The 13,363-nt window shown below is 41.1% G+C and overlaps 2 protein-coding genes across 3 annotated transcripts; both read left to right on the top strand.

Moving 5' to 3' along the window:
* Positions 1 to 3,419: 3,419 nt before the first annotated feature.
* On the top strand, positions 3,420 to 9,479 carry mob3c (MOB kinase activator 3C). 2 transcript variants are annotated; one of them, XM_071545399.1, is made up of 4 exons: positions 3,421 to 3,707; positions 5,805 to 6,411; positions 7,457 to 7,659; positions 8,571 to 9,479. In XM_071545399.1, the coding sequence occupies exons 2-4, from the start codon at positions 5,994 to 5,996 to the stop codon at positions 8,598 to 8,600; spliced, it is 651 nt and encodes a 216-aa protein (XP_071401500.1). In that variant the 5' UTR covers positions 3,421 to 3,707; positions 5,805 to 5,993; the 3' UTR covers positions 8,601 to 9,479. The 2 variants fall into 2 exon arrangements, with proteins under 2 accessions (XP_071401501.1, XP_071401500.1); XM_071545400.1 differs by lacking the exon at positions 8,571 to 9,479 and having other exon boundaries at positions 3,420 to 3,707; positions 5,805 to 6,407; positions 7,457 to 7,637.
* A 138-nt stretch (positions 9,480 to 9,617) lies between these two features.
* Positions 9,618 to 12,946, top strand: LOC139666257 (MAP kinase-interacting serine/threonine-protein kinase 1-like; the record flags this gene model as incomplete). The annotated part of the gene is made up of 10 exons (XM_071545397.1): positions 9,618 to 9,694; positions 10,553 to 10,615; positions 11,185 to 11,287; positions 11,467 to 11,565; positions 11,689 to 11,786; positions 12,099 to 12,178; positions 12,272 to 12,345; positions 12,480 to 12,584; positions 12,671 to 12,726; positions 12,851 to 12,946. Coding segments are annotated over exons 1-10 (825 nt in total), but the record flags the coding sequence as incomplete, so codon positions are not given.
* Between the last annotated feature and the right edge of the window lie 417 nt (positions 12,947 to 13,363).

Here is a 13,363-nt window from a genome sequence, read left to right as displayed (position 1 = left end):
AGTCTAAGACCAGGTCTATCTTCATGCAACTGGCCCCGGGATTTAAAAAGAACTGACACAATTTTCACAACAATGTTGTCAGTCTTTGTCTATTCAGGCTTCAAATCATTGAATGACAGGAGCTGATCCCCAGAGGAGATAAGTGGCTGCTTTTACACGTCTGTCAAATTACAGCAACCGGATGGTTTACATACACCATACACTGTGTATAAACCACTGCCTGAGCTCAGGTATGTGTCTATGTGGACTGGATCCTTAGCTTGAGAGGTACTAGTGAATCATGATGGGTCAAGCTCTTCATCACAATAGGGTGTGTGTGTGTGTGTGTGTGTGTGTGTGTATTTTGGGGATGGGGGGGGGGGGTCGTCCTGAGGCGAAGGTGTCAGACATCTGCTTGCTTGGTTATAAATCGTCCACCTGCTGGACTGCACTAGCTGGCTCCTTACCCAGAGGCACCATGGGAACTTTTAACCCCGGACGGTGTCTACCCCACCTAAACCCATGACTACAGTGTGCAGAGGTGGAAAGTAACTAAGTACATTTACTCAAGTATTGTACTGTACTTGAGTACAATTTTGAGGTACTGGCGCTTTGAGTATTTCCGTTTTGTGAGACTTTATACTTTTACTCCACCACATTTATCTGATCGCTCTAGTTACTTTGCAGAATAGGGTTTTACATGCAAAACATACAATAAGCTCAAAAAGATGATGCATTATTACTTTTAACGACCCAACAGTATATGGAGCAGGTTAACGCATCAATAATTTAACACTCTGAAAGTGACCGTTCTTCAGAATGAATACTTTTACTTTTGATACTTAAGTACATTTTACTGCTAATACATTATACTTTTACTTAAGTTATTTTTTTAATGCAGGACTTTTACTTTTAATGAAGTATTTTTCCATTTTGGTATTGCTATTTTACTTAAATATAGGATTTGAGTACTTTTTCCACCACTGCTACTGTGTGACCACTTAATTGGTTTAGGTGCAGGATCACTGATTTCAACATAGAAATGCATACACACTATACTTACTATACAGTCTTCAATATTCAGAGAGAGAGAGAGAAAGAGAGAGAGAGAGAGAGAGAGAGAGCAGACAGTGGGGAGTCACACTTACATCTGAACTGTGTCTATATGTTTGTATTGTGTCTTTTCCTCGCTGAAACATATGGGGTTTATATGTTTGTTAATGAGATTAATTATACTGGGGAACCACCAGATATGCATATATGTTCCCACATGGATTGATATAATATATATCTTGTTTCTACTTACTTTCACTTTTCCTAAATGAGACCTAACGATGGTAAATATAATTTATGTACCACTTCTCCAAACACAGGCACAAACTGCTGTTATCAAGCATTGTGCTATTTCGGAGGCTTTATGGTTTGGGAATTTTTGCTGTAGGTTTAAGCTCTCAAACAGAAGATCAGCGTGGGTAAGTAAGGGTGAGTAAGATGCTGACTGAGGATCAACGGTGAGAGAAGGCCTGACTGGTTTCATTTCCTCCTGTGTCTCATGTTTGGTGGTGACAGCAGCTTTCACAACAAAACTAGAGCAGAGAGCAGCAGAGATCATTTAGCTGTCATTCAGTTGCCACTGAGTGTGTAGCCTACATAGTGTGGGTTAAAGTGGTTAGAGTAAAATCCACTGCTTCCTCTTTATGTGGCCACTGTAGATGCTGTAATTTTTTTTTTATTTGATCAGATTTATGTAATATAAATATTATGTGACTATTCGAATATGGATATTTTTTTATTTTACCTTGTCTATTTGGCCCTTTCAGATTTTTTTTAAATATTCATGTGGAAGCGAAAGCCATTGATAAGCTCTCAACACTCTTTTGTCATTATAAGCAGGGTCAGGAAGACTATTGATTACGTACTAACAATTATGATTAACAATGTGTTTGAATACTCAAACTCAATTATAATCTGATTACTTCCAGTTACCTTTGAGCTACTTTGCTTCCAAAAGGTATAGATGGCATATAAATTAAACAACATTTTCCTCCAAATTACACACTGTAATTTGAATAGTGTTCAAAGCATCTACAACCAGCACCAACCATTAATGTAAGAAATGTAAAGTTATATTTATATAGTGTCACAACCAAAATATTTTTCCCTCAAAAACATGTTGTGTGCCCCTGCTGGCCTTTGGATCATTTTTGATAATCAGAAAAGAGGGTAATCCCTTTACTGATAATCCTAACCCTGAATATAAAGTCTATAGTAAAAAGGCATTCATAATAACATAGTCATGGCGACACCAAGTGGATATGTTGGATCACTGCAGACTCCGAACCACTGAGTTGGTTACTGCAGTTATACAGTATAAACTACAAAGAAACACTTAGGAATATTCAGATCAGGATAATTCCTGGACCCTGGTGTGATATTTTAATCAGAGGAGAGAGGCAAAAACGAACTTTCTTTATGGAGACAGATTCCAATTGTCTTCACTTCCAGATTTCAATACATATTTTCTCCTGAACCGGCAAAAGGTATACTCTGTAAACCCATAATTACTGCATTACCACACCCAAATATTTGTATTAATGTCTGTATCCTACAACTGCGTTCTTCTCTGAAATTATACTATCACACTCAAACAATGTGATCCTGCAAACCTAAACATTAGAATCCGAGGCCTGCTTTCACTATAAATGCCTGACTTTATCTCATCCCCCTGCCTACAGTACACAGTTTTATCACTCCCAGTACTGGAGGGAATCATATCCACAAACAATTAAGTCAGCCTGCTCATTACAGCAGAGAAACAGGCTTCCTCTGGATCCTGATGGCATCCATTCACTTTCAAGGGCACAAACAGGTCGTCCCTTTGATATAAGGACACAAAGCCTGGGACACAAAGACTATTTCAATCCATACATGGCCAGTTTGCGCACTATTTGAACATAGATTCTTGTCTTGAAAGTGATGTTGTGGCACATACCGCTGTTCCTCTTTAAGAGCAGCTATGACCTCAACGGCAATATCTTAAAAAGGCCAAGAATTTAAATGATATGTTATTGAGAATTCACAAAAAGAGTGGCAGGGGCTGCCAAACATCCAGAAATGCCTGTGGGATCAATCTGCTCCCTGTGTCCTGTTGTGTGGCTGAGGAAGAGGGGTTGTTTTCTCGGGGCTTTCTTTCACCAGAGGGGCTGGGCTTTGGTGGGACAAGTGGGCTGGCTGCTCTTCCCTACAGGATAAGAGGAAAGAAAGAAAAAACATTTGGACGAGAGGGAGGGCAGAATGAGGGTCTGGAAAGGCCTTTTCCCGCCCCTGTACTTTGGAACCTCCTCTGTCGATTTATAGGTCCTCCATACACACACCCACATACAGGCACACACACACACACACACACACACACACACACACACAGATAGACAGACCGGCCTAGTAGACAAAGTCAGGATGTGACATCACCCACAGGAAGAGAAGCCAAACAACTTTTTTTTCCCCCCCCTTTGCTGCTCCGTCTGTGCTGTGCTGCTGAGTGAAGTTGGAGCCTCTGCGTCTGTTGGAGGCCGGAGGGAGGGAGCAGAACCAGAGGAACCAGAGGGGACAGAGCTGGTCTTGTTCTCCACAGGGAGTTTAAAGTCAAGGGGCCCGACGGGCGAGTCCTCCCTGGCCGTCCCACAACTCTCTGCCACATTCCTAACCCTCCGCTCTGGGATTTCAGCCAGGTACAGTGGAGACAACTTTTTCCATTCTGTAACCTCTTTTTTTTTAATCTCTCTCAACCTCTTCCTTTGTTGTACATTTTCTGCAGTGCTGCGCGCTGCATTGCTTTCTCTTGGTTTTTTTTTCTCACACATTTTTGTGTAGGATCTTGAAAGGACTATTGTTATTCTCCAGTGTCAGAGGCAAATTCCATGGAAACTCATGAAAGTATGCATGCAGGGTCTGCCAGCCCCAGTACGTGATCAGACACGCTTCAGTCTGAGGCTGTCGAGGCATGCAGGGAGAAGCAAAGTAATCAAACTGAAAGTAACTCTATCCCACATGTATTTTTCTTTTGTGTAAACTGTGACTGTCTTCAATAACCAGTGGTGTTCAGTCATTGTCCATGTTTACTGTGTGGTTTATGTTTGATTGAAGTTACTGCTTGAGTTGAAGGGTGAATGAAAGTGTCTATCAGTCATGAGGAGGCTCCCTATTCATAAGCCCTTTTGTTGTTTACAGCCATCTCATGACCACGTATTCATGCTCCCCCAGTGGTGAGTTTTGATCCAAGATCCAGCAGAATGTGAAAACTATTGACAGGGGGAAGTAGCTCTCTCACACACCAAATGTTGTCTGCAGGTTATATCATTGCCTTTAGCTCAATTTAACCCAAACGGTGAACCTAACCCTACAAAACTCTCAGCATAACAGACATGTGATGAGTCTGTGGGTTGTTTTGGAGAATTCAGAATTGAATGACTGTGATTTCTCTGTCTATAATCACATGATTCCTAACAAAATTTCACAGAGAGCCACCTGTATCGGCGTTCCAGTGCAGGAACAGAAACTTCTGCTGATTTCTGTCACGGGAGCTTCAGCAAAACAACCACAGGAAATGTTGAGGCCGGCTGTGTGAAATGGGACACAGGACACAAATGCGGATATATAGTCTCACGTCACAACCACACAGCCGCTTAGATGTGACTGTAGTTATCGAATCTGCGGAAGACCACATGTGCTATAATTCTTCCAAAGTACTAGATTGAAACGCACAATTCAGTGGAGAGTTCCCAGTATAACATCAAGATGTATTATCTCTTCTGAATCTGCAACATACCAAGAATTTATTTCTCATGGACTAGAAATTGTGACTTTTAAACTGGACATCATATCTTTTCTATATTAACTTTATTCAGACCTCTTCAGTTAATATTCAAGCACTAATATTCACCTCCATGATCATCATTGGATCACCCTTCACTGTGATTAACATTTGATTCACTGAATGAAAATGTCAGACCCATTCAGACAGGTCATGATCTTAATCAGTGTACATTACCTGCCAGATGGTTAATAGCTAGAGTCTGTATATAAAAATAATCCTCTACTAATCATCTATTGACAGTGTTTCATGGCAAAGACTCATATCCCAGATGACGAGCCGTCAGTCTGTTATTATTTTGTCAGCTCCCATGCTGCATGTGTTTTTATTACACCACAAAAATGCCAGTACAGTGTCAGATTGAAGTGAACTTAATGCTTTTCTGTCCATAGCATGTAGTTTTATGCCTCATTGCTCATTGAGAGCCAAAGAGCTGTTTCTGGGCACTGAAAATATCATAATGTGGAATTCTTTCGAGAGAAGTTTAATCTTTAGTGAGCCGCAGCATGCCATACATTCCCTCAATTACACTTGACTATCTCTTCTGATCTGATTTTACCACTACTGAGTCACACCGGTGCTATTTTCATCACTGGGTGGCTGTTGAAAGTCTTGTGATAGGTGAAGCAATTCTGGTTTCACAATAACTCAATAACTGCACATTCACAATGAACTCATTGGTTTGTCCTCAGTTGGGGGATACAGTTTCTTTATTCACAGAGCTTAGTGAATGAATTTTCCCAGTGCGTATCCAACAGATGTTGCTTATCAAACCGCTCACGCAAGTTCCCTTTATAAACAATCTGACAATGTTGTTTATGTTTTCCAGCTATCGTTTCCTCGTTCTGGTCATGCTGCCTGATCCTTGTCTGCTGACCGTACTGAAGCCATGGATTGACAGGAAAGGAACAAGCCCATGACCTCTCCTGACCTCTTGTGTTGTTCTGTTTCACAGAGAAAATACAGAGCTCCCTGCAATCTGAATCACAGCTCTTCAGGTGGCAGACCCTGACCCCATGTGACCGGATTTCAGCGCTGAAACCGGCTTGGTCCCCCTCTCAGGAAGGTCACACTTTATCACACTCAAAGCTAATTATTCTGGAGAGCCTGTTCACCCCTCGTCTCAGGGGCCACGACGGAGTTAATGGCGCTGTGCCTCGGACAAGTGTTCAGCAAAGACAAAACGTTCAGGCCGCGGAAACGTTTTGAGCCTGGCACCCAGCGCTTCGAACTCTACAAGAAGGCCCAGGCCTCGCTGAAGTCTGGCCTGGACCTGAGGAAGGTGGTCCAGCTGCCAGAGGGGGAGAACATCAACGACTGGATCGCCGTGCACGTGGTGGACTTCTTCAACCGGATCAACCTGATCTACGGCACGGTGAGCGAGTTCTGCACCGAGCGCACCTGTCCCATCATGTCCGGGGGGCTGCGGTACGAGTACAGGTGGCAGGACGGGGACGACTACAAGAAGCCCACCAAGCTGCCGGCGCTCAAGTACATGAACCTGCTGATGGACTGGATAGAGTCGCTTATCAATAATGAGGATATCTTCCCCACCAGAGTAGGTGTGTGAGGAGTCCAAATGAAGTACAAAAGAACACATCAGTGTCAGTCTAGAGTCCTGGGCCGTTCTCCTTCATTAAGATCTCAAATGGGATGGTAGAGGTTCAGACAGAGGTTAATTACACTACAAGTGTGACATTTAGATGAGATTGGATGGGTGACTTTGGATCTATTGTGTCTCATCAACACTAGAGCTGACAATCAACATTTATTAGAGGAGAGAATTTATTTTTTACAAGCATAATCTGTACATTGAGTAGGCTGAGACACACTGAAGAGAAAAAGTAGGACCCGCAACACTATGCTCCACTTCACCTGTATTCAAAAATATATCAAATATAATATTTCAGCCACAGTAGGCCTTTGTCAGGACACCAGAGACCATTTCTTTGACTGGATGACGGCCTCATGTGGTTGAAACATATTTTATGTAAAAAAAGAAGGAAAGGACCAAGTTATAAAGCCTTTATTGCATGGTTAATTCATATTGAATTTGTTAAAAATATGTTTTGGCGATGTATATAATTCAGTATGAATTAGCCATGCAATAAATGCTTAATAACATTTTTCAACTAAAGAAGAATTGCCTTGGTCTTTTCCTTCTCTTTTGTATAATTTTGAAATTCCCTTACCAAAGAGCACTTTATTTTTTAATGCTAATTCCCACTGAAGCACTTTTTCTGCTTTACATTTATTCTGTGTTATAAGTTTTTTAATAAAGGTGCAGTGGAGAAAAGTGGTACCTTTCCTCTTTATTGCCCCCTTTTTTCGACCCAGCACCAGTGTATAATTACTCCCACTTGCTGAAATACATTGTCCATATGAATCAAATCCCATGTAAGACACTGACTATCCTTTGTACTCTAAGAACAATACTGTAGAAGAGGAATCACATACAGTTTTTTAATCAGTTGAATTACAATTATGGCCCATATTGGGCTTTAATTATTGAAAATGATGGCATTCTTGTCTCAGATCTAATCAAACCATTTCTCTGGTGAGGAGAACTTCATTTCGGTTACAGCTCTTCCCTTCTTTGCACTACAGGCGTTCCCTTCCCCAAGAACTTCCAGCAGGTGTGCAAGAAGATCCTGAGCCGTCTCTTCAGGGTCTTTGTGCATGTTTACATCCATCACTTTGACAGCGTCTGCAGTATGGGAGCGGAGGCCCACATCAACACCTGCTACAAGCACTACTACTACTTCATCTCGGAGTTCAGCCTCATTGAACACTCTGAACTGGAGCCGCTGGTGAGAAGTTAGGGAGGGTGAAGGGTGAAGACGGGGGTCAGGAGAGAGAGGATTAGATGGATGTTTTGTGTGGGAGGTTGTCTATATCACTCGCATAACTGTCCGTCTAGCAAAAAAACATCATCCTGACACTTATAACCTAGTTGTACAGCATTTTTACTGAGGCTGTAGTTTTGTCTTCATATCACAGAACAGTGTGTTTTCCCGGCTAGTGCACAACACAAAGTAAACATTTGTTTGTGTGTCTGCTGAAGCCACATAAACCGGATGATTACTGAGTCTAACTGTGGGCATAAAACACAAGACTAAACCGTGTTCTTGTTAAGATAGTTATATGAAATGGCATCTTTGATTCTCCATTTGGCACGGCGAATGGAATCAACAATGCACTATTTTTTCCCCCAAGTTTGCATCATAAAAGAAACTTGTTAAACTGCTTTGTAGAAACTGGGTTGGTTTGAAGTAACAGCCATCATAGGAGAAATTGGCGGCTTTGTTCAGGCATATAACGAGTCAGAATTTGTATATTACCTTTTGTTGTGAGCAGATGGAGAATGGCGCTCCCAGCATCAATAAAAGGCCTCAGTAATCATCATTATGAAGCCAAGGCTATGTAATTCCCCTTGCAAAGTGAAATAGTAATGAGACATTTATGTCAACACACTGCAGGGAAGATAAATCTTGTAAACAGACTCTATTTTATTGTCCTACTTTTAGCACCCGAGGCAATTTTTTTATTGTCATCGTTGCGGGAGTGACAACAGTGTTGCTTCTCATGATAAGAAAAAAGTGTGTGCTTGTTACTGTCCCTCATATTAAAGATTTAGATTGCACTTCATAATTATCATTCATCTCATGGCACGTTATTAATAGGATGTGTTAAATGTGTCCTTTGTCTTCTCTTCCCACAGAAAGCGATGACAGAGAAGATATGTAATTAAACGAAAACCACTTGGACAATGGAGTTTACATTTCAACATTCCCTGAGCCCTGCGAGAAATCACCAGCTTCAAACCGAAACACTCAAAAACCAAGAACATTTTTTTATGGATTTGAGCTGTGAGAGTGGTTTTTAAGTGTAACTAGGAATGTTCACTAACTTAAACTTGACACACGTCTTCACATTGTGGCCCCATACCTTAACGGACTTTTTTTGGTTAATTATGGTGCTTTGATGAGCAGCATTCCAGGACTTTGTTTTAGTCTGTAATAACTAGATTGGCCCTCTACATGGCTTTGTGTGTCTTTTCTCTTGTGCATGTTTTGAACATTGTTTATGTTGGACCTTTGTATACTTTTTGATATATTGAGCCTTATTGTGATGAATGAAACATTTTATTTGATAGCAGTGTTCTTCTAGTTTGATCTTATACTAAGGACATAAAAACGCAGGCTAATAATGCAGAAAATTATTGCACAAGCAGCCTTATACTTTAATGTAGGCCTACCACACAAAAACATTGGGACATGATTCTCTTTTCATTATAAGGAAACTCTTTTTCACAGCAGTGAAAAATGAATATATTTACAGGATGAATGCTGATGATACTGAGTTATTTATATCTGCTGCTTAGGTTTGATCCTGTATCAGTCACAAAGTGACTGTTACAGGCCAAACTCAAGACTGACAGATGCTTCCAGAATAACCTAAAAATAGACAGGGACCAGTAAAGATCTGCCTCCTTTTTTTTTTTTTTTTAAATACTATGTGATGTGTGCGGTATTTCCTCCAGTGATAACCTGTCAGACTTCTATGAACGAATGTGTAAATAAAGGTTATCATCATGCACAAATAATCCCCACTACGTGGAGTGGGGTGTGGCGAGGTGTCAATCCAAATGACGTTGCAGCGGTTCCCAAATTTTTGACCAATGGGAGTTAGGAGAGTGTAGAAGGGGGCGGGAGAAATGTGTGTTTACGTATTTTCCCGCCCCGTGCGTCACTGGTTAGCTCCGCTGTTGCTCTTCATGGATGCTTGCATCAGATGGCAGAGGCTTTGACTGAGGGATTTGGCCAGTTTGGAGACAGATTCCAGGTTAGATGCGTGTATTATTTCATTTTTGCTATAATATTAACAAGGCGGCGTCTAATTAAGAACGATATAATGAACGTTAATAGGAGGGACAAACTGAAGTGTTTAACGTTAACGTTAGCTATAGTTAGCTTGCTAAGGCTAACGTATAGGATAACGTTGGCCAGTAGGCTACATTCTAGTTAGTAACGTCAGTTAGCAAACCAACACTGACTTCTCTTACGATCTTTTCATTTGTTAGCTTTACTACATTGTTCCCATCTTGCTAACGGTACATATATGTTTGCAACAGTGTTGCCACTGAAAAGCAACGAAAAGCAACGTTAGTTAGCTGCGTTAGCATACTGGGCTGTCACTATAGACAAGCTGGGATTAGTTAACGAATTTAATAATAATGACATGACATCAACAGTAAGTCAAATGCCTAATATCACTTGGAGTTGGCATGGGCAGCTGAAAGGTACAGTAACATTTGCTTGCTACATAGCACAGTGCATTTGCTGACTACAGCATGAACTTCAGGAGTGAATGACTTTCACTTGGCAGAGAGCTGTAGCTAACAGACTGGACTTGAATGTTCTGCGACCATTCAGTCACCGACTAACCCAACTTCACCAATATAATCCAATACATAGAGAGCACAAGAAGGAGGAAATGCTTATGTAAACTGCTCTTTGCAATTCGTCTAGCTGACGTTACATTCCTACAAGTGGGGACTTGTACCTTTCAGCTTGAATGATGGCGTTAGACCTGCATGCTCTTCATTGCTCAGATTCTTTACCACAACTTCTGTATCTGTATGCCTGCCAGCCCACATTATGTTACTGTTCTAGATAACAAAAAATTGTCATGTGCTTTCAGTTGGCAGATATGGTGAGGCACAGCATGATGACAGACCTGCAAGCCTTCCAGCACTCTCTCCAGGTACAGTAGTGATCTGTAAAACTGCCAGGTTTGTGTGTCAAACCTGTAACTTCCTGAAAGCTGTTGCGTCAGATAAGCTTGAGCCAGAAACCAAGCTTCTCTTCTCAGTAACTGAGCTTATCTGTATTGAAATATAGAGGTTTCATCACTCTCCATGAGTCATGCACTATCACCGGCTGTGTGAATGCTTTTGGGAATATCCAGGGTCAGATGAGGCCTGTGACAGCATTTCCTGTATTCTCGTTTACATATCAGGCCACTCTGGCAGTTTGCCTCAAGGAAAGATAATAAGCTAGGTAGTTGTAGTAGTAAATGACTCAGAGCGCCATTTAATGCAAAACATAGTCATATCTGTTATTATATCCGTTAGCCTAGTGGGGGCTGTAAGGTATAAGTTGTTTGGATGGTCAGAAAAAATAATACTGTAATATTGCAGTTCCCACAGTGAACAAAAGTGAGAGAATAATGTTCTCCTTCTCGTCCTTTCTCTACCTTTCGACTGCCTGATCTCTCTCGCACTTTCCCTTCCTCTTTCCCCCACCCACACGGTCTCCTGTTCTCTATTACAGGGCAGCTCCCTGGCTGTGGGCCAAGTTGGGGAGAGCTGTGGGGGAATTCAGCAGAACGGGATCGCCGCGGAGGAGAGACAGCGCCTCTCCCAAGGCCCAGCAGGTACAGCAGCTTTAATAAATTATAACTGCTCTAGAGCTAGCACAGCTTAAAATGCATAAAGTAATAAATAAAGTAATAAACTAGCAAAGTACACACTGATATTACTCATTTTGCATGCATTTGTGCGACGTGCAGCTTGTACTTATTTTGCGTGCACATGTATTCTCTCATTGCTACAGAGATGGAGAAAAGCCAGCCAATGAGCATCCCAGACGCAGCTAAAAGAAAGAAGAAGAAAAGAACGAGGGCAACAGACAGCTTCACAGGCGCTTTTGATGGTAATGAAACTCATATTATCAGACACGTGAAGAAGAAAACAACAGGCAAAATTATATCTTTTGTTTTCACATCCAACCTGAAAAACACCTGCTGCAGTCTCATGGGTTCCATTGTTCTTCCAGACCTGTACAAGCTGACAGATGAGGTGCTGGGTCAGGGGGCGTACGCCAAAGTCCAGGGGTGCATAAGCCTGCAGAATGGAAAGGAGTTTGCTGTGAAGGTAAGTTAGGATGATGAGACATCAGGCAATACTGTTCTATAATACAAAATTGGCAATACTCTAAGTAAAAGGTAATAATTGAAATCATGCAAGTAATCTTGATTTACATGCCAAAAACATTCCAGAAGGGGCTCTACATGACCTGATTTTTTTTAATATAAGTTCTAAAAAAATACATACAATACAGCTACAGCTACGAAGAGGTGCTTAATATAATAGCCCAACTGTGTAGATTTAACACTGTGAAATCAAAACATTTACTTTTTAGTTTTGGCAACTAATAGTGTTTTGTCTGTTCTTGTTTGTTCGTAGATCATAGAGAAGAGTGCGGGGCACAGTCGCAGCCGAGTCTTCAGAGAAGTGGAGACACTCTACCAGTGTCAAGGAAACAAGTGAGCACATTTGCAATCTGCCATTTAGGTTAATTAATAATGAATATGGAATGAGGAACAGATTTTAATCTTTGGGAAATACCTTTTATCCAGGAACATTTTGGAGCTGATCCAGTTCTTTGAAGATAGCTCCTGCTTTTACTTGGTATTTGAGAAGTTGTGTGGAGGTAAGTATCAGATAATAAATATTGGTTATATGACATGCACTACCACATATCACTCTCAGATAACCGAAAAATATCACTGTGAATATACACCTCCACTGAATGCTAAAAGTGATTGTCTTTTCCTCTTCCCTCAGGCTCAATTTTTACTCACATCCAGAACCGTAAGCACTTTGATGAGCTGGAGGCCAGCAAGGTGGTCAGGGACATCGCACAAGCTCTTGACTTCCTACACACTAAAGGTAGGTCACCATCCAAAGAGCCGTCCCTACTGAAGCATAATAACAAACTTTTTGTTTCATCATCATGACACTGTGCTTTTGTACAGGCATTGCCCACAGAGACCTCAAGCCAGAGAATATCCTTTGTGAATACACTGATCGGGTAAGTAATGTTTTTTTTTTTTTTTTTAAAGAACCAAAAGCTCCCAGAAGGAAGTTAGTTATTCCTAAAGGTATAGAGCATAAATATAGTATGATAATTGTTTTTCCTCCCCCTTCCTCCTCAGGTGTCTCCAGTAAAGATCTGTGACTTTGACCTGGGAAGTGGAGTGAAGCTCAGCAGTGCCTGTACACCCATAACGACTCCGGAGCTCACAACACCGGTAAAGCACCACAGTCCAGTTCTGAACTTATAGCTGAGACACAACATGGGAAACAGATATATATGAATTAGGGCTGGGCGATATACCAGAAATTTTACCAAAAATTTTACTGGCACTCTCTCACCAACCAAATTTTCTACATGTCAGTATGTTTGGTAAATACATTTGTCAAGTAGCCAACTTCAACAAAGCTTCAAAGTAGCATAGCTAATGTATAATCAGCTGTGTCTCGCCAGCCAGAGCTGGACAGAATAAGACTGTAAGTAAAGTGGGTTTACCTTCAAAATAAAGGCATACTTTTTATATTTATGATGCTAATGCTGAAGGCAAGCTTTATTTGTATAGCACATTTCATACACTGGGGCAATTCAAAGTGCTTTACAGAGTAATAAAAATACAGTAAAGGTAAAAGATTTA

Source organism: Centroberyx affinis, unplaced genomic scaffold, assembly GCF_046629955.1.
Source record: "Centroberyx affinis isolate AG114_WGS23_722 - 3 ecotype Tasmania unplaced genomic scaffold, CSIRO-AGI_Caff_v1 ptg004902l_1, whole genome shotgun sequence".
NCBI classification, from domain to species: Eukaryota; Metazoa; Chordata; class Actinopteri; order Beryciformes; family Berycidae; genus Centroberyx; species Centroberyx affinis.
The sequence above is the reverse complement of the archived record's forward strand: the minus strand, read 5'-3'. Positions and strand labels throughout refer to the sequence as shown.